Source organism: Protopterus annectens, chromosome 1.part0, assembly GCF_019279795.1.
Source record: "Protopterus annectens isolate FY-2018-M chromosome 1.part0, PAN1.0, whole genome shotgun sequence".
In the NCBI taxonomy this organism is placed as follows: domain Eukaryota; kingdom Metazoa; phylum Chordata; order Ceratodontiformes; family Protopteridae; genus Protopterus; species Protopterus annectens.
In genome coordinates, this window is record NC_056725.1 from 1,406,781,217 (window position 1) to 1,406,805,824 (window position 24,608).

The 24,608-nt window shown below is 44.7% G+C and overlaps 1 protein-coding gene across 1 annotated transcript in view; it reads right to left on the minus strand.

Moving 5' to 3' along the window:
• Positions 1–520: 520 nt before the first annotated feature.
• Positions 521–24,608, minus strand: part of LOC122802317 (protein YIF1B-A-like) — a 764,428-nt gene continuing 740,340 nt past the window's right edge. The window contains exon 7 of the mRNA XM_044071990.1: positions 521–671. Within this exon, the coding sequence (XP_043927925.1) occupies positions 521–671 (151 nt within the window). The remainder of the gene's footprint in view (positions 672–24,608) is intronic.

The following is a 24,608-nucleotide window of genomic DNA, read 5'->3' on the forward strand; positions in this document are numbered from 1 at the left end:
ATCTCAGATACTTAGCTTGAAAATTCATTGCAATAATAAAAATCTTAAAGTATCTAGTTACCCATCAATACACAAAGGACAAATCATTCTGCCTATAGTACTGAATTCCCCGTGTGCAGCAGACACTAGTATCAATGTTTGCATTTTTAAGTATTCATACTAAAACCCTGTATTTTAAAATGAACCTGTCATCCCTGTTCTAATGCAAAAATCCTTTTGTTTAAAAATGAGATACTAATGGACAAAAGCCAGTGGTACTATATAACCTGCAGGTATATTTGGATTCTACTGTTTTGCAGATAAGTGCTACAAAATGATGCAGTCAGCTACTCTAATGCTGAAAGTTGCTCTGCCAAGCTCGCCTTGTTCACTTTGTTGCTAGATGTTGAGTTTGCTGTACCTGCTATTCTGTGTAACCAGCAGCTGTAACACTGTGTGATCTTAACTATAAACATGTAATGTTCCTTTCAGATTGAGCATTTCTGAAAATAATGATGACAATTTCCATGCATTTACACTTTCACAGTAAGGTTACTACAATGCTTTCATAAAAATAATAAATGTCTACGTAGCTTACCGTGAATATGAAGACTGCAATGCAGCACCAACCCAGTGCCAAATAATAAGCTATTTTACCAAACAGCAGTCCAGATAAAACTCCAAAAATCATTCTGTAGGCAAAGAATTAACAAATTTAATTAATAAATACAGCAGACAACTAATGGGCTAAAATGTAGCCATTTAATATCATACATTTAACTGGTGTTTTAGCAAAACTGTACAGGTCATGTCTCCAAAGATGAAATAAAATAAACTAAATGAAAGTAAGGAAAAGAACATCAAATATATTGACCAGGCATTAAAAAATAAAACAATGGGTTGTTTTTTTATGTACTTTGGAAATTACATTTGTGTAAGTAAACTTACCATAGCAGTAGATGTTCTATTAGAACACTGTAGCAGAAAGCCTAAGCTATATGGCTTCAACCTCACTGCTATTGGCCAGATTTTCAAAGTTAAAAGGCAGCACCCATGAACTCTGTCAGGGGCTCGAGAGGAACTTCCCAAAAAAGGCCAGAGCATGAAAATCTCAGAGCTTTCTTGCCCAAAAAGGGAGACAGTAGCCCTGAAAGAAAAATGTTAGGAAATATAACCAAAAAGGGAACTATACACGATGGTAGAAGCATCTTCACCTTGGCAACATAATAAACAGCAAAAAGGAGGATATGGCTACTGCAAAAGTAATCTATTAGAACATCAACTTATGGTTGGTTTACTTGCACAACTGTGTTATGTTCAACATTTGATCACTGTTGCAGTAGCTTAAGCTATATGGGTAGATTACTACAGTTTAGCAAGTAACAAGGCAAAGGAATTAATTAGAAACCCAGGAGCCCCTGGATAATAGTTCTAGCAGTCTGTTCTGGCCTGGAAAAGAAATCCAGTTTAGAGTGCTTTGTAATGGTATGTACAGAAGACCAAGTTACTGACGCTGAAATGCTTCTAGATTCCACCCTTTCCAGAAAGCCACTGTAGAAGCCAAAGTCCAGGTGGAATGTGTCGTAACCTTGCCCGGAAGTGGCTTATTATGGTGAAAATAATGAAAAGAAATAACATGAAACGGCAATCTACAAATATTCTGTTTCATCAATGGTTGTCCTTTCCTCTTTCTTTCACAGAAAACAAACAGCTGACCAACTTTCCTGAAGGACAGTTTTGTTTAGGTAGTATCTGAGCTTTCTGTGGACATTTAGAATATGACTATTTTTTTTCCTCCTCTGTTTTTGGAATTGGAGAAAGACAACAGGTTGATTATTAGACTGGCTCAAGGTAAATTATCAGACCACTTTAAGGCATAAAGAGGGGGTAGTTCTCAAAGAAACCCTGCTCCTGTGAAAAATGAGGTAGGGTTGACTCATCATAAGGGCTTGCAACTGATAGATACTCACAGCAGATATCAGAGCAAGGAGTAAAACAGTTGTCCACGCTAGAAATCTCAATTCATCATGATGTTACTGACTCAAAAGGAAAATGAGTAAGCTTTTCAAGCACAACATTAATATCCCAAGAAAGGGCCAACTGTTTTCTAGGTGAATGGATATGTAAAGTCCCTTTTAAAAACTATCTGACTTGTGGCTGGTTAGAAAGGACAGATCCAATGGCAGACAACCAGAGATGATTGTCAAATGAACCTTGACAGAGGAGAAGGAAAGGCTAAAGGACAGTAACTTATACAGTCAAGAACCAGAGGCAGCTGGGCTTGAAAGGATGCTGATTCTTGGAATGACGCCAACTTGAAAATCTTGTCCATTTACATATATGACTTCCTAGTAGCAATTTTTAGCCTTCTTCAATACCTGCTGTATGTCTAAAGAAAAAAAATGCCTACAAAGTATCAAGATTCTACCGTCCAGGCAGTCAACTGAAGTGTTTGCTTTTACTGTGTGAATAAAACCAGTTTGTGAGGAAGCCTGTGGTATTTGCCCTTTGCCAGTTTCACAAGAAGTGAGAATCCTTCTTGCCTGCATAAAAAGTGAGTCCATAGCAATCTGGGATGACCTTGAAATAGAGCAATAATGATCGGTGCACTACCCTGGTAAACAAATATAAACAAAATAAATAAATAAATACATATTTGCAAAGTCCTTCTGGATCTTTAGGTGTGAAAAAACATATGGAAACATTCCCATCTGTCTTCCAGGCCTTCCTGCAAGAAATTCTGGAGCAGAATTTCTTTAGTTGTCTGTTCTGACAGGAGGCAAACAGATCTACTTGAGATATTCCCCACAGTTGCATCAATATTTGAGAAAGACCCCAGGGTGACGTTTCCATTTATGAGGTTCTTTCCTGGTCCTGCTTACCATGTGTGCTACAGTGCACTGATGGAATGTAATTAACCTAAAAAGTCAGACTGAGCCGAGTTGGTACCTCCCATGCTATGCAAGTCTGCAGAGGGGGGTAAGATATGGTACTCCCATGTTTATGTACCAAATCAATGTGGTGTTGAGTGTGTAAATTAGCAGAGGTCTTGGAAACCAGAGATGATTTAGGGCTTTTAAAGCATTTATTATAGCCAACATCGCTGACATTTGTGTGTGTTGTTTGTATGTTATGTTTGTTCACATGCCTTGCACTTGTACTCCTTATGAAACTACTCCACAAACCAGGTCTGAAGCATCTGCTGCAACGGACTGAAGAGGAGAAGGACAAGAGAATGGGAACCCTGATGTCTGAAAGAAATGGCCCACCCACTACAGAACCTCCCGCCTTACAAACTCCAGTACAGGGATGTGAAAAGATGAAGAGTGAAGGTGCTGAGTCCAGACTCACCTGAGATACCTCTGAATTTTTCTCATGTAAAGTTTGGCTAGGGGAATCCTAATCAAGGAAACCATGTACCCCAGAATTCAGAGAAATTCACTGACAGATGCCTGCTTTTGAGCAGAAAGAAGAACTTTGGAATATTTCTACTTTGGAGGAATAAAAGCTCTTCCCAGGGGAAAATCTAACAGACATTCCAGGAAAACAATTCTTTTAAATGGAATGAGATGCATTTCCTGTAAGTTCCCTTGAAACCCCCAGATAGAATAGAGGAACGCTTTTTAAGGACTCTTGACAACTGGAAAGAGTCTACAAATACAAGGCAATCAATCAAATACAGAAAAATGTGAATGGATTGGAGTCTGGAATACATATACACTGGAGCCAGACACTTTGCAAATACCACTGGAGCTATAATTAGTCCAAAGGGTAAGACAGAGAACTGATACTGTCATCCAGATACCAAAAATCCAAAAAAAACTTCTAGAGTACTTGCCAATGGGTATGTAATGGTACGCATCTTTTATATCTAGATTTACCATGGAAGCGAGTAAAAGAACCAGGTAAAAGGGTCTGAAGGGACATTTTGAACTTTGAAGTCTTTACAAAAAGATTGAGAATGGAAAGATCTAGCACAAGCCTCCAAGTCCATTCTTTCTTTAGCACTAAAAAATTGTTGTGTAAAATTATTTGCTCCTTTGGTCTGCAGGAACTGGTTCTAGGATTCCCTGGGATAACATTTGTTCCATCCCTTGAAAAGAAGGGAGGAATCCTACTGCTAAGTGTACTGAATGATTTTTCACTATTCAATTATCTGCCCAGTGTAGTGCCACATGGGAAGATGATGACTCAGGGGAGAGAGAGAGTCTGAAAAAGGAGACAGTCTTTCTGACTTTTTTGACTGTCCTTTGTTTTAAATGGCTTTCACTGTTTTTGGAGCCTCGTTACCACCGCTTTTTAATATCCCACGGATATCTTACTTATAGAATCACTTATTGAAAATGGGAGCTGAGGAGGAAAAAAAATTTATTTGACTTAAAAATGAAGACTGGAAGATGTGCATTTTCCCCTTGTATAAACTTTCCCGCTTAAACATTTTAAGTACTTCGGATGAAGAAGGGTCAAGCAGAAATTCCTTGTCTAGGGAAGAATTTAAAATTTAAGTTTTAACAGCTTCATGCAGATTTTCTGAACATAACCAAGCAAATCTTTACATAACTGGCAAAACAGCAACCTTAAAGGCAGTATCTGCAGTATCATAAAAAAGTTATATTCTTACCATAACGTTCCATCTCTGTTGTTGATCTTCATTCATTACTGATGGGTATCAGTTCTGCCCTCGGAACAGAGTCAGCCTTATAACAAGCTTGCGCCAGCCAAAAAAACTCTTGAGTTAAGCTTACCCATAGTGCCCTTCTCCCTGTTACCTCAGATCGAGTTTGCCCATAAGAAAGCAAGTGGAGGCTTTTTCTGAGCAAATTCCCTAATACCGGATTTGGACCAAATCCGAACCTTCAGGAGTCTTTTGGAGGGGGAAGGAGGGTGGGATGTAATGAATGAATGAAGATCAACAACACAGATGGAACGTTATGGTAAAAACATAACTTCTTCTTTATCTGATGTTAATTTTCATTCATTCATTCATTCCTGATGAGACAGAGTCCCTAGCTACTTTATGGCCTGGGTGGCTCTATGAAAGGATGTTCATGAGCAGCACTGAACCAAAAGTTGCTCTTCCCCTGGGGACCAAATCCAATTTGTAATGAGTGATAAAGGTATGAGGGGTAGCCAATGTTGCAGCTGCACAGATATCATCCATGGAAGCCCTTAAATGAAAAGCAACAAGTTGCCACAGATCTGGTTGAATGTGCCTTGACCTTAGTCGGCATTGGAAGTTTGCTATGTTGGTAGGTAAAGCATATACAATTTCTCAACCATTTAAATAAGGTTACTTTAGAAACAGAATTTCCCAAATTAGGTCCTGAATAGGATACGAATAACTGGTTAGATTTTCGTAGAGATTTAGTTCTGTCCAAGTAGAATCGCAATTGTCTATGTACATCTAGTAACTGTAGGCAGTATTCTCCTTTATTAGAGAAAATGGAAAAGAAGACACTGGGAGGTCAATTATTTGATTAATAGTGAATTCTGAAATAACTTTGGGCAAAAAAGAAGGATTATTCCAGAGTGATGCTCTGTCCTTATGAAAGGCCATGTAGGGGCGTTTTATACACAAGGCTTGTAGTTCAGACATTCGTCTTGCTGAGGTAATAGCTACCAAGAATAGGGATTTCCAGGATAAAAAGTTTAGATCACAAGTGGCAGCAGGTTCGAAAGGAGATCGAGTCAAGGATTGTGGAACTAATGTCAAATTCTAAGGTTTGATTGGTTCTTTGAAGGTTCATCTAATATGTGAGACATCTTTCAAAAAGGTTTTACAGAGATGAAGGGAAATCAAGGACGAGTCTTGGAAGCCATTGCGGAAATTTGAAATAGCAGCCAGGTGTACTCAAATAGTAGAGGCTGCCCAACCTCAATGGAGAAGATTTGAGAAATAGTCTAGCACAGCGCTAACGGGAGCTGAGCAGGGGTCTAGTCCTTTTTGACCAAATAATAAATCTCTTCCACTTGCTGAGATAGAGTTTCCTGGTGGATGGTTTGTGTGAAGCCAGAAGAATGTTACGTACAGAGGAAGATAGGTTATTCTGCCTGACAATTACTGGAAGTGGAGTAATCAAGCTGTCAAGCTTGAGACTCGATATGCTTGGATATACCAACCCCTGTGGATGAGATGGTAATTCCAGAGTTGGATCCAGAATCCATGGTTGGTGCACTAGGTGTGGCCAAAGGAAGGGAAACCAAACTTGTCGAGGCCAAAATGGGGCAATAAGGATTACTCTGCTTCTCAACTGAAGAGCTTTCTTTAGAAATTGTGGGATTAGATGTAGAGGAAGAAAAGCATAAAGATGTCCTGTGGGCCAGTCGTGTACTAGACCATCTTTGGTGTCTCCCCCTGAGGGGGGATTAGGACAAAGTAGCTGCTGCATTTGTGGTTTGTGGGGGATGCAAAAAGATTGCAGCAAGACTGGCCCCAGCGACTGAAGATCTTCGCCGCTATAGCAGAACTGAGAGACCAGTCGTGAGGTAGTAGGATGCATCTGCTCAGCTTGTCTGTAATGACGTTGCAATCCCTGGGATTGTGCGTTATCAGAAAGCGGTTGGAAGACATTGCCCATTGCCAAATTCTCATGGCTTCTTGACACAATGGGTAGGATTTGGTTCCCCCTTGTTTGTTGATATACCAGACTACAGTCATGTTGTCCAACTGGATAGCAATCGTTCCTGACGGGAGGGCAGATTGGAATGCTTATAACACTAGAAGTACCAGTCTCAATTCTAGAACATTGATATGCAGGTTGGCCTCCAGGGGGCACCAAGTGCCTTAGACTGTCCCTGGAAATGCCCCCCACCTCATCAGGGAGGCGGCCGTGGTTACTGTGGCCTTGGGCTGAGAGGGGGAGAAGGGTAGATTCTGCAGGTCCTTTTCTGGCTTCATCCACTAAATTAAGTCTTGTTTGCATCGATTTGTTATGCGGATCAGAAAGGACATAGGATGAGAAAGGAGACCATTGTGTCGCTAAAAGCCATTGTAGGGGTCTCGTGCAGTCTTGCTAGGGGAAGTATAGTGATCGATACTGCCACTGAAGCAAGGAGTTGAAGGACTGCACGAGCTGAAACCTTGTCCTGAGAGAGTATCACCCAGAGTTGACAACTTAGTCTCTGTAATCGTGAAGTGGAAGAGAGACTAGGCAAGACAGAGTGTCGAAAGTTGCCCCTATGAATTCTAGGTTTTGAGTAGGAGTCAACTTGGATTATTCCTCGTTTACAGAGATTCCTAAGGATTTTGATAGTTTTAGAGTCTAATGTAAGGCTTAAACCAGTAGATGCTTGGTGGGGGCAGTAAGGAGCCAATCATCCATATAAAGAAACACCCGGAATCCTTGCAGTCTCATGTGAGCCGTTACCACTGCCATGCATTTGGTAAACACTCTGGGGGCTGTAGAGAGACCAAAGGGCAGCACTGAAAATTGGTAGTGATTGGTGATTGGCTCCCAGCCGGAAGCGAAGGAATCTCCTGGATCATTTGTTCATTTTTATGTGGTAACATGCATCCTGGAGATCCATCGAGCACATCTAATAGTCTCTCTTCAGAAATGGAAGGATAGACTGAACCATGACCATCTGGAATTTCATTTGTCTAACAAACTTGTTTAGGATCCTGAGGTCCAAAATTGGCCTCCAGTCCCCTGTCTTCTTTGGCACTAAAAAGAACCTTGAGTAACATCCAGATCCTATTTGGTCTGATGGGACTGTTTGGATGACTATTTTTGAGAAACTTTTGAATTTCTTGAGCTGCTGCATCCTTTTGACTGGGTGGAACATCGGGGATTCGCTTCAGCAGCCTTGGAAAAAGATTATAGGGGATACTGTAACCTCTGGTTATTATCGTCTGCACCCAAGAATCTGTTATGGATTGCCAGGCAAGGTGGTGCAGAGGAAATCGCCCCCAGACTGCTTCCAGAGGTAAGCAATTGGGCCGCTTGTCAACAGCACTGATGGGGCTGTCCAGAGGAAGAATCTCTGGATCCCTGATTATGTGGACCCCCTCTGCCTCTGGGGCATCTTCTCGAAGAGTTCCCCTCCTCTGCCCCGGGGAGAAAAACTCACCACGTGTCCCGGAAAGGGCCCTGGGATTTCTTGTACCACATCTTTCCAATCCCCGGATTCCTAGATTAAGATCGTTGAGGGGTGGAAAAATGCACAGCCAGGGCAGACAGGGTCTTGCCGTCCTTCTTACACCTGCCTAATGTGTCTTTTAAATTTGGTCTAAAAAGAGAGGAAGCGTCAACAGGAGTGTTGACAAAAAAAAAGACTTAAAGGGATCCGCAAAATCACATAAATGCATCCAGGTGTGATGACTCATAACTACGCCTGCACCCGCTGCTCTAGCCGCCCCTTTGGTAGTATGAGAAATCAACTGAATGGACAAATTAGAAATTGACTCCAGGGTGGCAAGCTGTGAGGAAACTTTGTCACATACCTCATCAGAAACTGCTTCTGCTAGAGTTCCCGATTGTTCCGTAATCAGATCCCTCTGGAGCCAGGTAAAGTGTGCCAGATAATACAAGGGCCAAATGGCAAAGGTCGATGAAGCATATACCCGCTTCCCTAGTCTATCCATCATCCAAGACTTGCTGTTTTGAGGATGAATAGTTGAACTGTCCTCGGCAAATTCTTTCCTGGTGGCTGCTGCCACTGCCATAGAGTCTTTCGACCAATTAGGAAAATCTTCCGGGGGTGATAGAATTTTGTCTGGTCTCTGGGGATAGGTTCCACAGTGTCAGGACTCTTCCAGGTGCACTGCACAATGAGCTGGATGAGTTCATCTGCAAGCGGGGTCACCCAAGAAGTAGACGGCCAAGCATGGCAAGCCTGCAGGAATGCAGACTCCTCAGAGGAAGGGTTGGAGGGTTTCCAGTCTCCCCACTGCTTCAGGATTTCTAAAATATCCCCAAAAGAGACAGTCAGGGGGTGACCATGGGGACTCTCCCCATCATTGTAGTCAGCATCTTCGGTAAGGGATTCTTCAGGGGAAACCACGTGCTTCCTCTTGCATGATCTCTTTTGAGGTACCTCCTCAGTGGGAGCATCTGAGGAAGACTCTGAAGAGAGGGAGTCCTGCAGTAGGGTATCCTGAGGCTTCTGCGCTTGATGTCCTGGCGTAGTGGAATGTGTCAACTGCGATCCAGAAGGTAAATATATATGGGATTCCGGCGCTGAGGGAACCCAGCTGTGTACCCGCCTGAAGAGGAATGGGAGCCCGGAACCGAGAAGGACAACCTCAGAACCAGGATCACACCCTATTCCAACGAGACTACCTCCAGGGAAATGAGCCTCAAGAGGACTCAGTGCCACCAAGACAATCAGAACCATAGTAGACAGCACAGTAGAAAAAATAGGCACTGTACTAGAGGCCACAGTGCCGACAGCCCAGTCAGAGCCTGAGGATGTCTCATCTCCGAGTGAGTTGATGGCAATAGGGTAGGCTCCGGACCCATGGCAAGATCTACTACTGGGACCGAAGAAGCTAGAAATGGGATAGGCGTTGATAATGAAAACTTCAATACCTTCAAGGAGGCCGAAGGAGGAATATATGTTGGAGTCAATGGATAAAATTGCTCGGCTCCAGGTAGGAGGGAGGGTTTGGAAGGGGTTGGAATTCCTCTGGCCACCAGTAGCTGATCCACGAATCTCACCACAGCGTATTCCGAAAGACTTCTGGAGGAGCGGGTTGATATCCCCGACGAAGAATCAGGGCATTCTAGGAAAAGATTGTATTGTTGCTCTAGGAAAGGACTGTATTGTTGTCTCAAAAAAAGGTTCTGCCGTGGGGGAATATCAGGTCCAAGGAACTGATTCACATTTTGGCACTATGGTCAAAAGACCAGCAGATTGAATAGGAAGGGGGAAGTGGCTGGAGTTGGAAGAACTATTTTCGGTGCATAAAGGGAGTTCAGTACTGTAGTAGCAATTGTCATGAATGGTTCAGTAGTCACAATCACTACCGTAGTCGGCGCATGAGGTACTGGAGCCGAAGATGGTACCGTAATAAGTAGTTGAGGTCCTGGAACAGAGGACGGCACTGTAAAGAGGGTTTAGTGCCCTGGTGCCGAGGTTTCTTAAAGCCCGTTGTTCCTTTCTTTTCAGCCATAGTTAGAGAAATTGGGAAGCCCGTCAACTAAGAACACAGAAGGTAGGCCAACCCAAACACACACACACACACACACCATACACTCCGAAAACGAAACAAAGTTTTTTTTTTGTTTTCCAGGTAAAGAAGGAAGAGCGAAAGAAAAGGGGAGAGGGAAATATCAGCAATGGTATTAAAGATTACCGCAAGGTAGAAGAGAAGTACCAGCGATTGTATGAAGAATAACAAACAATTTGGTAAATAAATAGAAGAGCACATAGAAATTGACAAATAGGGTAAGCAAACTTTAAATGACAAGTAGTATAATAGAAAAATGTCAAATATGAATAAGAAAAGCTATTAGTTCAAAAAATTATAGTCACTTAGCTTGAAAGCTGGCCTGATGCATCTTGATTTTCTACGTGGCAAACGAGATCTGAGGTAACAGGGAGAAGGGCACTATGGGTAAGCTTAGCTTGAGTTTTTTTGGCTGGCACGAGCTTGTTATAAGGCCGACTCAGTTCCGAGGATGGAACTGATACCCATCAGTAATGAATGAATGAAGATTAACATCAGATTGGCTGGCACGAGCTTGTTATAAGGCCGACTCAGTTCCGAGGATGGAACTGATACTCATCAGTAATGAATGAATGAAGATTAACATCAGATGAATACTTTAAGGCATGTTTAATAACATGAGAAGAAAAAAATAAAAGCGGCATTTAAGAAACTGCTGCCTTTGAAGAGGGAAGGTTACCAATGATCATCATGATATCCAAAGACAGTAGTAAAAACCAACATATCAGCCCGACAGTCTAAAATTCTGAATGTTAAAGTGGAAGCAGAATTTTCTTTTCAAATTTGTTAAAAGGTTTCCCAGCCTTATTAGTGGTAATAGAATTTCTGTTAACAATTTGTCTAGCAGAAGCAGTTTTGGAAAGTGAAGTAACTGCTGGGTCTGCATTGGATTAGACACATGAATGTTACGTACTTACCAAAATGACAGATCCATGCTGTCTTCTTCCATCCTTCTCAACCCGCTGGTTATTGGATTCGACTCAGATCTGATGTCGACACCTTCAGAGTCTTCAGTCTTGCAACTCCGCCTTCCCTACCCATAACCCCCTGCTCTAACAATCTCCTCAGATCATGTTTTCCCCAACACTGCCCATAGAAACAATGTACAAAGAGAAAGTAATTTTATCAAATTATCAGGCAGAGAGTCTCAAGAGGGCCCTCTCATACAGAGCTTCGGGGCTGGTCCACACAGCCATCCAGGAGACATAAAATAGTGACAATTTGGAGGGGGCAAGCAGGGAGGGATGGTTGAGAACATGATACAGATCTATCATTATGGTAAGTACACAGCTTTGGTATCAAATGTTGTCTTTTTCATCCATTTCAACCTGTGGGGCAGAGTCCCCAGTCAGTAACATCCTTAGGGTGAGTCGCAGGAGAGAGAACCTTCCGCAAAATGGTGGAACCAAAGGAAGATCTAGACCTAGACTGAATGTTCAATATGTAATGGGATAAAAAGGTATTCGTGTTATACTAGGTAGCTGCTGCATAAATGTCATCAACAGACGCCAAAGTGCAGAAGGCAACTGAAGTAGCTACCACTCTGGTGGAATGATCCTAGGCTTAATAGGCAGAGAAATCCCTTTCAGCGAGTATGCAAATACAGCACAATCGGACAGCCATCTGGATAGCATCAGTTTGGAAACAGGCTTGCCAAGCAGTCTTTTGGAAAAGGAAACAAAAAGCTGGACAGATTCTCTGAAATTGCTGGTTTTGTTAAAATAGAATCTCAAATGGTGATGAACACCCAAACAATGGAGGAAATATTCTCCCTTGTTACTGAAACTTGTTTAAACTCAGGGGCTACCTTATGTAGAAAGGAAGGGTTGGCTCTTAAAGGGCCATCTTTGTGGAAAACCAGACATGGGGGAATGGAAGATATTTCTTGAAGCTCAGACACCCTCCTTGCTGATGTAACAGCTACCAGAAAAAGATTTAGAGAAACTGTGGCCGTTGGTTAAAAAGGTGGTCTAGTGAGGACTTGTAAGAGCAGGTAGAGATCCCAAGGTGGGACCAGATCAAGAATGGGAAGTCGTATCAAGATAGTAAATGTCAAGAAGAGCTTAGCTTAAGGGCCACCACCAGGGAATTATCCATACCAATTTAAAAATTGGAGAAGGATGCCAACTGAATCTTAATAGGAGAATAAGAGAGGAAAGAGAGAAAAAGGTCAGGCTGAAAAATCAAGGATAGCACCCAAAGTTATGGAAAAAGGGCTCCGTCCCCTTGAAGAGGCTCATATGGAAACCTCATCTATTTGCTTACATACACCTTCCTAGTAGAGGGCTCCTGGGAGGAAGAATATAAATAACACTCTTGGAAAGTTTGGGATCTCTGGACCTCACTAGATTTGGAGAAAGTGAAGATTTGGTTGAGATAGGCCCAAAGGATGAGAAATCAGACCAAGGACAAGGTCCACTACTTAGGACGGAATGAAGCAGATAAGCCAAACAAAGGGAAACCAGACCTGTTTCAGCCAGCATGGGACAATAAGGATCACAGTCACTCTGCAACAGGCTGCGTTCTGAAGAAACTTGTCATCAATGAGGTTAGTGGATAGACGTATAGGATACCAAGGGGCCAAACACGCATAAGAGCATCCCTTGGTGACTGTTCCTTCAGTGGGATCAGGGATGCATTGGTGTTGAATAAGGACACAAACAGACTGTAGCTGAGGGTGCCCCAGCAACTGAAAATCTGTGCCTCTATCTCTGGATTTGGAGATCACTCGAGGCAGGAGGATGTTCCTGCTCAGACTGCTCACCAAAATGTTGGGATTCCCGAGGGTGTGACTAGCAATGAGAAACCACTGAGGGGACATCACCCATTGCCAAACTTTTGTGGCCTCTTGACATAGCGGATAGGATCTTGTTTCTCCTCGTTTTTTTCAAATACCATACCACTTCCATGTTATAAGTCAGAATAGCAATCATTCCCTTGGGGAGAAGGTCCTGAAAAGCAAGCCTACAGTGCTAGGAGGACTGCTCTCATCTCCAAGATGTTTATGTGAAAATGAGCATTGGACAGAGCCCAGGTACATTACACTGTCTTCCCCTCAAAGTACCCCCCACCTTAAAATGGCCTGTGGGAAGTGTAGAACTAAGGGTCAACCTGCCACAACCAGATGAAAATCCAGCCCCCATCCAATGTGGTGGTGACAGATGTTGGCTAGGCCAATGAAAAAAATCCACTGGTTGAGTAAGACAGGACAACTAACTGCCACAGCCCACTGAAGGAACTGCATGCAGAATCTTGCCACAGGAACTAAACACATAGAAGGAGCTATATGTCCATAGAGAAGAAGGGAGGATGCAGATGGTCTCAGACAGTAGAATTTGAGAGGGATACATTATTCCAAGAGAATGTAGCCTGGAAAGCGGTAGTTTTGCTGTTTGTTTGACTGTATCCAAAACTGCAACTGATAAATTCCAGTACATGAACAGTACCAGATTGGATATGTCATAGTTCATTGTTATGCCCAAAGTCAGACATAGCTGGAGCAAGGAATCAATCAGGAGTCAGTCTTCCATGTATGGAAAGACCTTGAACTCCTGCAGCCTAAACTAGGCTGTTAGCAGCACTATACGTTTGATGAACATCCAGAGAGCTGTGGTGAGACCAAAGGGCAGTGCACAAAACTATAAATGACTAAACCCCAGCCAAAAGCGCAGAAACCTCCTGAATGCCTCACTATCTTTATGTGATAGTAGAAATCCTTGAGATCTATTGAGCGCAACCAACTGGCCTTCCTCAGAAGAGGTAGGATGGACTGCACCATGACCATACGGAACTTGGTCTGTTTGACAAACTGATTAAACTTACTGAGATCCAAATGGGTCCGAGGTGCTTGTTCTTCTTTGGCGTTAAGAATCTTGAATATACCCCAGACCCTTGATGGTCCTATGGAACCTCTTCGATGATTCTGTTGATAAGCAGTTTCTGGATTACCACCACTGCTTCCCTTCACTAAGAGGTTGGAACAACGTGAAGGGACTGAGTTTTTAAGAGTGAAAAGAAAGGGAATTGTATAACCTCTAGATATGACTCTCAATACTCACAGGACTGACAAAATGGCCTCCCAAGCTTTTGGGTTGAGTGCCAGGTGTCCCCAGATTCCTTCAGGATACAAAAGTTGGGCAAACCTTTAGGAGCACTGGAACGGCAACATGGAAGCTCTGGTTCTGCATTACGCTCCCAGTGTAGACAGAAAACAGTGACAATTTGGAGGGGGAAAAAGGGAGTTAAAGTTCCCCTCCACCTTGGGGGAGCAGTCACTATGGGCATCATGAAAAGATTTTGGTGGTTTATGAAAAAAGAGACACTTCCATTACTTCTGGTTACAGTGAAAAACCTATGAGGGGTGGAGTAATGGACTGCAATGGCAGGCAGCCTCTTTCCATCATACTTGCTTTTGGTTAGAATTTCTTTGACCTTTGGAACAAAAATGCAAGGATCCATAGAAAGGGGCATTGATAAAGGATGCCTTGAAATAATCCAGAAAGTTGCTTAACCACATCCAGGCATGGCTGCACATGGCAATACTGGTGACTGCATCTCTGGACATACCATCAACAGCATTAGACAAAGGCCTCATAGTGATGTTGGAATGGACTGTATCATCAACTGTATCTCCATGATCTTCTAAGAGACCAGAGGCTGCTGCATCTTCACCACCTTGGACACAAATGGGCAAGATAATTCAGCACACATAGGGTGAATGTGTATGAAGCTTATGTGTGCTTTTCTAGATGGTCCAACACCTGACACTGCTTGTTATGGGGCCAGTCTTGAAGCAGAACCAGAACTTTGTTGTTTTTTTTTGGGGGGGGGGGTGGAACGAGTTACACCACGTCGGGTTTTCTCCAGGCCATCCAGGATACCAGGTCAATGAAGGCCATACAGAGGGTAACCAATTCCTCGGGAGAAGGGGCTTTGGTGGTCCACCCCACCTACACTGTTTCAATAATTTGAATAAGTCACCAAATGAGGCAAGCTGATGAGTAGCTAAGGATGCAGGAGGAGGAGGGGTTCGGAACAGATCTGATAAAGCTGTCAAAGCACCCATCTTCACAGCGGGACAGGATCCTTTCCACAAAGTCAAAAACAGACACTGATGCTGAATCGCCTGAGCTGGCACCCTTCTGATCCAAAGGTCCAACAGAAAACATGGTATTCTGTGCTGCCCCAGTCAGCTCTGAAGTAGAAACTGTCACTGAGCTAAGGCTGAAGCACCCAGGGGCAGGGGCAGGGATGACTCCAAAACTCAGGTTGACTCCTAACTCTGATGTGCTGGCACTGCTCTTCTGGCTCCAAGATGTGCCCTGCTCTGACACAGCCGGAGTCAAGAACATCAAAGAGTACCAGACAGCCTGAAGTAGCCATGCCGCTGGCACCGGCAAAGTGGAGGGCAGCTTGGTAGTCGGGCCTGAGAACTCTGGAACCAATGGGGATGGAGGAGAAACTATCAAACCCAGAGGTGATGGTGCCATAGACTCAGGCCTCAGAGATAAGAAAGCAAGAATGACCCCAAAACCCATCTGGGTCTGCAGGATGGAACACATCAACTACTCCGAAGCACAGGATTTAAGGGTCTCAACTGACTAGGCAAACCTGAAAAAGGCCATGGATACTGGCTTTGAGAGTTTCTTAGCACATGGATCAGAGCTTTGAATCTGGAAGAGATGGTTGAATCAGAGTGGGAGAAAGGGATGGTTCTGGAGAAAGTCTGGCCAGAGTAATGGGAAAGAAAGGGCAATGGACACTGGCAGGAAAAGAAGAGGGATCCTTGGAAAGAAAAGCAAAGGAATAGGGATACTAAGGGTGGGATAGTTGGAGGATTCAGAGTTCAAAGCTACAATCATGGGACACTGGTGCTAAGGTAGCACATTAGATCCAGATGGTGTGTAAGCCAGAGAAGCCAAAGATTATTAAATCTTAACAGGCTGGTTCTTGGTAGAAGAGGAGTGTTTGCGCTGCTCCTTATCGTTGACCTGGAACTATGAGATGACTTTGCAGAACCCTTCTTCTTGGCTTTCTCTCTTTCTCTCAGGCCTCCTATCCCGCTTCCTAACAGGAGGTAGAGAAGCTGAAATGGACAAGGTCTAGTGAAGGCCCTTCAAAACACGTCCTTCCTATCAGCCAGGGCTTAGACTCCAAAAGCAGAGCAAGCCTGGTACTCAACATTGAAGTGCTGCATCCAAGCAATAAACACACTTATCACGGGTGTTATGTGGCGGCAATTTGTGCCAACCTGTGACACTTTTTTTTTTTAAATCCTTAAGCAGTCCTGTTCATCTTACAGTGGGAGAAATATTTAACCACTAAGCTGAAAAGGACAACTTCCACAATCAACAATAACAAAGGAACAACAAGAGCAACAACACTACTGAAAATCTGAAGATAACGGTAGATAAAGACATTTGTGTTAGGAAAAGGATAGACAAGGGAGTGGAAGAACCAAAGAGTTAATACACCCAAACTCCTAACCTAACTAATCTACTAAAACATCAAGCAAAAACACCAATCTAAACACTACAGCACAAAAATATATAGCAATGAAGAATGGTAAGATGTGGCTACAAAGAAATAGCACAAAACAAAAACACTTCGTATGAAGAGCTCTCAAGATGATGATCATCAGTTGGCAATGATGGCAAATGAGATTTGAGGAAAGTCTGAGCATGGAGTTATGGGTAGAGAAGGCACAGCTCCAGTACTGAAGATTCAGAGGTGCTGGTGTCAGATTCAATAACTCGTAGGTCGAGAAGAACGAAGATACAACATCAGATCAAGTATTTCTGAGTATGAGGTACCCTGTATAACCTATCAGACTTCGTAAGAGCAGGAGGTTGACTTTCAGATAAAATGCAAGCTGTAGGAAAAACGTTTTCTACAGCAGATAAAACAAGAGGAACAGTTGCTGATTCGGAGAATATCCAACTGTAACAAGTCATAATACAGTGGATATAAAAAGTTTACACACCCCTGTTAAAATGCCAGTTTTTTGTGATATAAAAAATGAGATCATAATAAATAATTTCAAAACGTTTCCCACCTTTGATGTGACCTATAATCTGTACAATTCAATTGAAAAACAAACAAATCTGTTAGGGGAAAAAATATGAAAAATAACGTACAATGTTGCTGGTTGCATAAGTGTGCACACCCTTAAACTAATACTTTGTTGTGTGTGCACACCCTTAAACTATTACTTTGTTGAAGCACCTTTTGATTTAAATTACAGCATTCAGTCTTCTTGGGTACACACCTGCCATCAATTAGAGAGACTCTGTTTAACCCCAAATAAAGCTCAGCTGTCCTATTAGGATTTTCCTGATGTTTACTCAGTTGCTTGCTACAGCAAAAGCCATTGTTCGCAGAGAGCTTACAAAGCATCAAAGGGATCTCACTGTTGAAAGATATCAGTCAGGAGGAGGGTACCAAAAAATTTCCACAGCATTGGATAAACCATGGAACACAGTGAAGACAGTCATCAAAAAGTGGAGAAAATATGGGACAACAGTGATGCTGCAAAGAACTGGACATCCCACCAAAACTGATGAAAAGACAAGACTAAAACTGGTCAAGGAGGCTGCCAAAAGACCTACAGCAACAATGAAGGAGCTGCAGGGATTTCTGGCAAGTACTGGTTGTGTACTACATGTGACAACAAACTCTAGTATTCTCCATATGCCTCGACTATGGGGTAGGGTTGCACGACGGAAGCCTTTTCTTACACAGAAAAACATCCAGGCCAGGCTAAAATTTGCAAAACAATACATCGTTTCCCAAAAGCATGTGGGGAAAATGTGTTCTGGTCTGATGAGGCCAAAGTTGAACTCACTCACTTCACACAAACCGTTCTACTACTAGCAAAACAACACAACCCCTCTCCCCTACCCCCTCCAACTACACATAGTAACCTGCCCACTGCATTCACTTTCTCTCCTATCCCTACCTCGAACATAAAACAACTCTTGTCGAAACTAAAGCCCACAAAACTAGCAGCTGACAACCTCCCAGATGAGTACCTTAAAATTGCAGCTGAAGCTCTAGCCTACCCAGTTGCAATCTTGATTAACCAATCTTTATCTGAAATCTATGTCCCTTCACAATGGAAAATATCCCACATTATCCCTCTCCACAAAGGTGGGCTCTCCACAGAATTCACCAACTATCGGCTCATAGCAATTCTGTCTCCTCTATCAAAAATACTTGAGACATGCATTCACTCTTAAGTTCTAAACTACATCCTTACTAACAACCTCCTATTTAACACACAACATGATTTCTGACCATACCACAGCATGACCACTACCTTACTTGCTTTCACTAATACAATCCTTCAACATAAAAACAATGGTTATTTCGCCTCTGCAACTTTCCTAGATCTAAAGCATTCAGCATGGTCTCTCAAACAACTCATCACTGTCCTTAATACTCTATCCTTCTCTCAATCTGTCACAAACTGGTTCCAGAGCTACATGACTGACCGCCATCAGTCCGTTGTTTGGTATAATGATATATCCCCCCAACTCCCTGTCTCAATAGGTGTTCCCCAAGGATCCATCCTTGGACCCTTACTCCTCTCCATATTCACTAATAATCTAGCCTCTGCTACCAAACAGGCCATTCTCGTACAGTAAGCAGATGATTCCACCATCTGCTCAGCCCACTCCTTACCTGAACTTCAAAAGACCACACAGGAAGCCTTTTCCTCAGTTGAGACTTAGCTTTCAGATGCAAAATTAAGAAGTTATGTACTCACCATAACGTTCCATCTGAGTAGGTATCTTCATTTTTCTGCAACCTTTAGGATACGGATCCGATCTCGGATCCGAGCCGGCAACTTCTACCACAGCATAGATCCGAGCTCCTAGCTCCTCTCTTTACCCATAATCCCCTGCCAACCCTGACTGACCTCAGATCAAGTTTGCCCGATATAACCATTGTTACTGTGCCCCGGAAGGGGCTTATCTAAGACAGATCCTAAACAGAATCCTATAGGTCAGGGGGAAGGAGGGGAGGATGGTTGCAGACAAATGAAGATACCTACTCAGATGGAATGTTATGGTGAGTACATAACTTCTTAATCTGAAGTAGGAACTTCATTTGTCAGCAACCTTTGGGACAGAGTCCCCAGCTACCTGAATCCTGGGTGGCCTTTATGGAAGAATATTCCGGAGCACTGTAGAGCCAAAGGACGCCCTACCTCTGGAGACAACATCCAGTTTGTAATGGCTGATAAAGGTATGAGATGAAGCCCAAGTGGCTGCGGAACAAATATCATCCAAGGGAACCCTAGATTTAAAAGCCGCCGAAGTAGCGATGGCCCTAGTAGAATGACCTCAGACTCCCTGAGGTGCAGGCCTTCCTGAACTCTGATATGCCAAGAGGATACAACTAGCTATCCACCGTGACAGGGTAACTTTAGAAATTGACTTGCCTAAATTTGTTTTGGCAAAGGAGACAAACAACTGGTCAGATTGCCTATGTCCAGCAGTTCGATGAATATAAAAGCGTAATTGTCTGTGCACATCCAAGGAATGCAGTTTGTACTCTCCTTTGTTCTGGTAGTTGGGAAAGAACACGGGAAGATTAATAAATTGATTAATATTAGCTTCCGAAGATACCTTAGGTAGAAAGGACGGATTGATCCTGAGGTAAACTTTATCCTGATGGAAGGCTAAATACAGCAGTTTAACACAGAGAGCCTGAAGCTCAGAGATCCTTTTAGCTGAAGTAATGGCCACCAAGAAGGCTGTCTTCCAAGAGAGGTATTTAAGATCAACCATAGCCGCCGGCTCGAAAGGGGGGCTTGTCAAGGGCTGTAGAACCAAAGATAAATTCCATGGGGGTACTACCTCCCTGACCGGAGGTCTGAGAAGGAAGGTACCCTTGAGGAAAGCTTTACAAAGCTTGGAAGTAATTAGAGGGCCCGATTCATGCCCTACATGATAATGCGAAATCGCTGCTAGTTGTACCTTGACTGTAGAGCAGCTAGCCCCTTGATGAAAAAGGGTAGTTAGAAAATTCAAAACCGACGTAAGAGGCGCCGTGAAAGGATCTAAGTGATGGTGCTCCGCCCAAATGGAGAAACGTTTCCACTTACTCCGACAGAACCTTCTGGTGGAAGGTTTATGTGCTGCTACTAGGATGGAGGAGATTCCGGGAGTCCTTATCAAGAGTGGAACGAGCAACCAAGCCGTTAGCTTGAGGTTGACCAGGTTGGGGGTCGGAAGACCCAGAGGGTGAGTAATGAGATCCGGGAGGGGATCCATAATCCAGGGTGGATGAATCAAATGAGACCACAGGTACGGGAACCACGTTTGACAAGGCCAGAATGGGGCAATGAGGATCATTTTGCTCCCCAGCCGACTGGCTTTCTGTAAGAGTTTTAGCATCATGGGCAATGGAGGGTAAGCGTAAAGGAGACCGGGAGGCCAAGCATGTACTAGACAGTCTCTTGGGGACTCCCCCTGAGGGGGGATTAGAGCGAAGTAACTGTTGCATTTGGTATTTGAAGGAGAGGCAAAAAGATTGCAACAGGGTTGCCCCCATTGGGCAAATATTTGCTTCGCTACTAGAGGATTGAGAGACCATTCGCATGGGGTCAGAATCGAACGACTGAGCCTGTCTGCTAGGATGTTGGACCGTCCCGGAATGTGCGTTGCAATGAGAAAGCGGTTGGTGGATATCACCCATTCCCATACTCTCATGGCCTCGCGACAGAGAGGATAAGACCTGGTTCCTCCCTGTTTGTTGATGTACCAGACAACTGAATGTTGTCCGTTTGTACCGCAATCGTCCCAGTCGGAAGAAGGTTGTGAAGTGCCTGCAACGTCAAAAGCACCGCCCTCATCTCTTGGACATTGATATGCAAGGAGGTCTCCTGTGTCGTTCCACGTGCCTTGGACCGTTCTGCCTGAATAGTACCCCCCCACCCCAGGCAAGAGGCGTCCGTGGTCACTGTGGCGACGGGGGAAGGCATCGAGAATGGTCGCCCCGTGTGAAGGCTCGGGGACTGGAGCCACCACACGAGTGACCCTCTGCAAGCCCTGGTTAGGGGAATAGGATGGGACAGGGGGTTGCGAGACAGGGACCATTGTACCTGGAGGGTCCACTGCAGGACCCTCATATTTAGACGGGCTAGGGGCAGCAGAGGAATTGCTGCCGCCATGGCCCTAGAGCCCTAAGGATCAATTCCGCCGGTGGAGCAGGAAGTTGGAGAATGGCCTGAACATGCAACCTCAGGTTCTGAAGCCGATCGGGAGTCAGGAAGGCAAGCATTAGTCTGGAATCCAATCTCGCCCCTATGAAATCTATTACCTGTGTAGGAGCCAGAGAGGATTTAGCCATGCTGACAGTCAACCCTAGGCGTGGAGCAAGATTGAGGAAATAATCCCTACCTGAACAGAGCAGATGCCTTGTTGGGGCGATGAGGAGCCAGTCATCCAGGTACGGAAAGACCTGAATTCCCTGAAGCCTCAGGTGGGCCGCTATAACCGCCAAGACTTTGGTGAACACCCTGGGGGCTGAGGTGAGACCGAAGGGGAGGGCTCTGAACTGAAAGTGACTGGCTCCCAACCGGAAGCGGAGGAACCTCCTGTAACGTCTGTCCACAAGAATGTGGCAGTACGCATCCTTGAGGTCTATCGAGCACATCCAGTCGTTCTCCCGTAACAGGGGGAGAATAGATTGTAGCGTGACCATCCGGAACTTTTCTTTGGGTACTGCCAGGTTCAAGAGAGAGAGGTCGAGGATGGACCTCAAGTCCCACTGTCTTTTTTGGCACCAGAAAGAACCTGGAGTAAAACCCCGATCTGAACTGATCTGGGGGGACGGGTTGGATGGCTCTTTTTTGTAAAAGCTGCTGAATTTCTGTAGCAGCCACCTCCCTCTGATTGGGTGGCACGTCGGGGAGGCTTCTGGTTTTTGGGGTTACAATAAAGGGAATTTGGTAGCCTCTGGATATGATGCGAAGCACCCAGCGATCTGTTATGGACTCCCACATTGCTAGGTGCCTCGAAAGACACCCCCCCGACTGCCTCCAGAGTGGAGCAGCCGGGCAACCCCTCAGGGGTTCTGCGTGGGCCTCTCAGAGAAGGGTTCTCTGGACCCAAAATTTCCTGGGACCCCCTCTGCCTCTAGGGCGGCGTCCTCCCTGTCCTCCTCTGCCACGAGAGGACTGGTTGTCCGGAGCAGACTGGGACTGATGCGATTTCCAGAACCACATCTTCTTCTGACCCTTTTGGTTCTTAGAAAAGGACCTCTGGGGAGCAGAGAAGCGGACTCCGACGGCAGACAACGTCTTCCCATCTTTCTCGCTCTGGACTAAAGTGTCGCAAACGGTTCTGCCAAACAATGCAGAACCATCAAGGGGGCATTTGCGAATGATGCCTTAAAGGGTTCCGAGAAGTCACAATGTCGGAGCCAGGCTTGGTGCCTCATTACCAGGCCGGCTCTGCCAGCTCTAGCGGCTCCTTCCATGGCGTGAGACAAGAGCCGCATAGAGGTGTTGGAAACTGAACGTAGAGTGGACATTCGGGAGGAGTACAGCTGCTTGTCCCCTTCCGACATGGACTCTGGGGGGAGGCAGCGTATTCTTTTATTAGATCTCGCTGCATCCGGATGACGTGTGCCATATAGTTCAGCGCCCTCATGGAGAAGGTTGCTGAACTGAAAACCCGCTTCCCAAGGCGGTCCATCGCCCGAGACTCCTTACTCGGTGGGTGGACCGCGGAGCTCTCCTGAGCCAACTCCCTCTTGGTGGCCACCGCCACCAACATGGCATCCACGGGGGGACCTCTGCTACAGTGGGTTCTTTCTGTAGGGGGACTCAGGATCCTATCTGGGCGCTTGGGGACTGGCTCTACAGTGTCCGGCTCCTTCCAAGCCCTGGTGGAAATAAGGTCCACCAGGGGGTCGGGGGGGAGGGGACACCCAAGAGGTAGATGGCCCTGCTTCGAACACCTCTAGGAATACGGACTCATCGGAGGAAGCCTTGGGGGCAGACCACCCTCCCCTAATCATGAGCATTTCCATGATGTCTCCAAAGGAGACATCCTCGGGGGGTGACCTTGGGGAGCCTTCCCCTTCATCTAAGTCCGTATCTTCTGTAAGGGACTCGGGGGAGTCCACGTGTCTCCTCTTACACTTAGCTTTGTGAGGAACCTCCTAGCACCTCACTGGAGTACTGGCGAGCTGACGACTTGCTTAGGAGAAACGTTGTCGGCAGCTTTGGACCTAGGCGGCCTGTCTCTGTCTTTATCCTTGCGTTTTTTCGGAATGTCGGTAGTCGGGTGGCTTACCAAAGACATATCTGGATAATTGAACCGAGTACCAAAACATTTAGAAGCGAAAATATACAGACAACGAATAGTTTGTGGTTTAAATAAGGCACAAAACTGACAGCGAGGTATGTCATGGTCAGGGCCTAGGCAAGAAATACAGCACGAATTAAACTATTTATGAGGTATTTGCTTTCCACAAGAAATACAATTATTGACTTTTACTGAAATCGGTTTAGAGCAAGAAAAAGCTTCCCCAACACGGTACTTAGGTTTAGTTGAAGACTTCGGTTCTGAAACTCGAAAACGAAAATTTCAGGAGTCGGCCGACCGGCACTTGCAAACTGCTTCTGCTTCAGGCACCGCACGGCAAGAAAGACTTATGTAATGGTGTCGGCTGCATGCTTTATACCCCTGACTACCTGACGTCACGGAAGATGAGACAGCAACTGACACAGGACCCAAGACATTGATAATCAGGCCAACTGAGGGCTACTACAAGCAGATAACCCAAATGTGATGACTGCAACAGTGAAACACGAAGAACATCAGGGGTTAACACAGCCACCAGGGGATGCACAAGCCAGTGTATTTCTTCGTGCTGGCCCCAAACCCAGATAAATGGGGAGGGTTACGTCAGGAAGGGCATCTGGTGTAAAATTTTTGCCAGATCAAATATACGGACAGATTTCCATACCGGATCAGTCGAGGCCCAGGTTAACAACGACCGCCTCCAGTATTGTTAACCAACTGGGTGCTGGTGGAAAGTGGGCTACTGTTGGCTGAAGGAGAAGTTGAGGGGGAAGGGATGTCCCGAGGTAGGAGGAGAGTAGGAAAGACAGTGGTATGGAAGTGAGGGTAGGAACTTTGAATGTTGGCAGTATGACTAGTAAAGGCAGACAGCTAGCTGATATAATGAAGAGATGGAAGGTTGGCATATTGTGCGTGCAAGAGACTAGATGGAAGGGGAGTAAAGCCAAGTGTATCAGAAGCGGATTCAATTTGTTGTACCATGGTGTGGATGGGAGAAGAAATGAGGTAGGAGTATCCTGAAGGAACAGTATGTCAAGAGAGTGTTTTGGAGGTGAAAAGAGTGTCGTATATGGTGATGTTTTATGAAGTTGGAAATTGATGGTGCAGTGATGAATGTTGTTAGTGCATATGTTCCA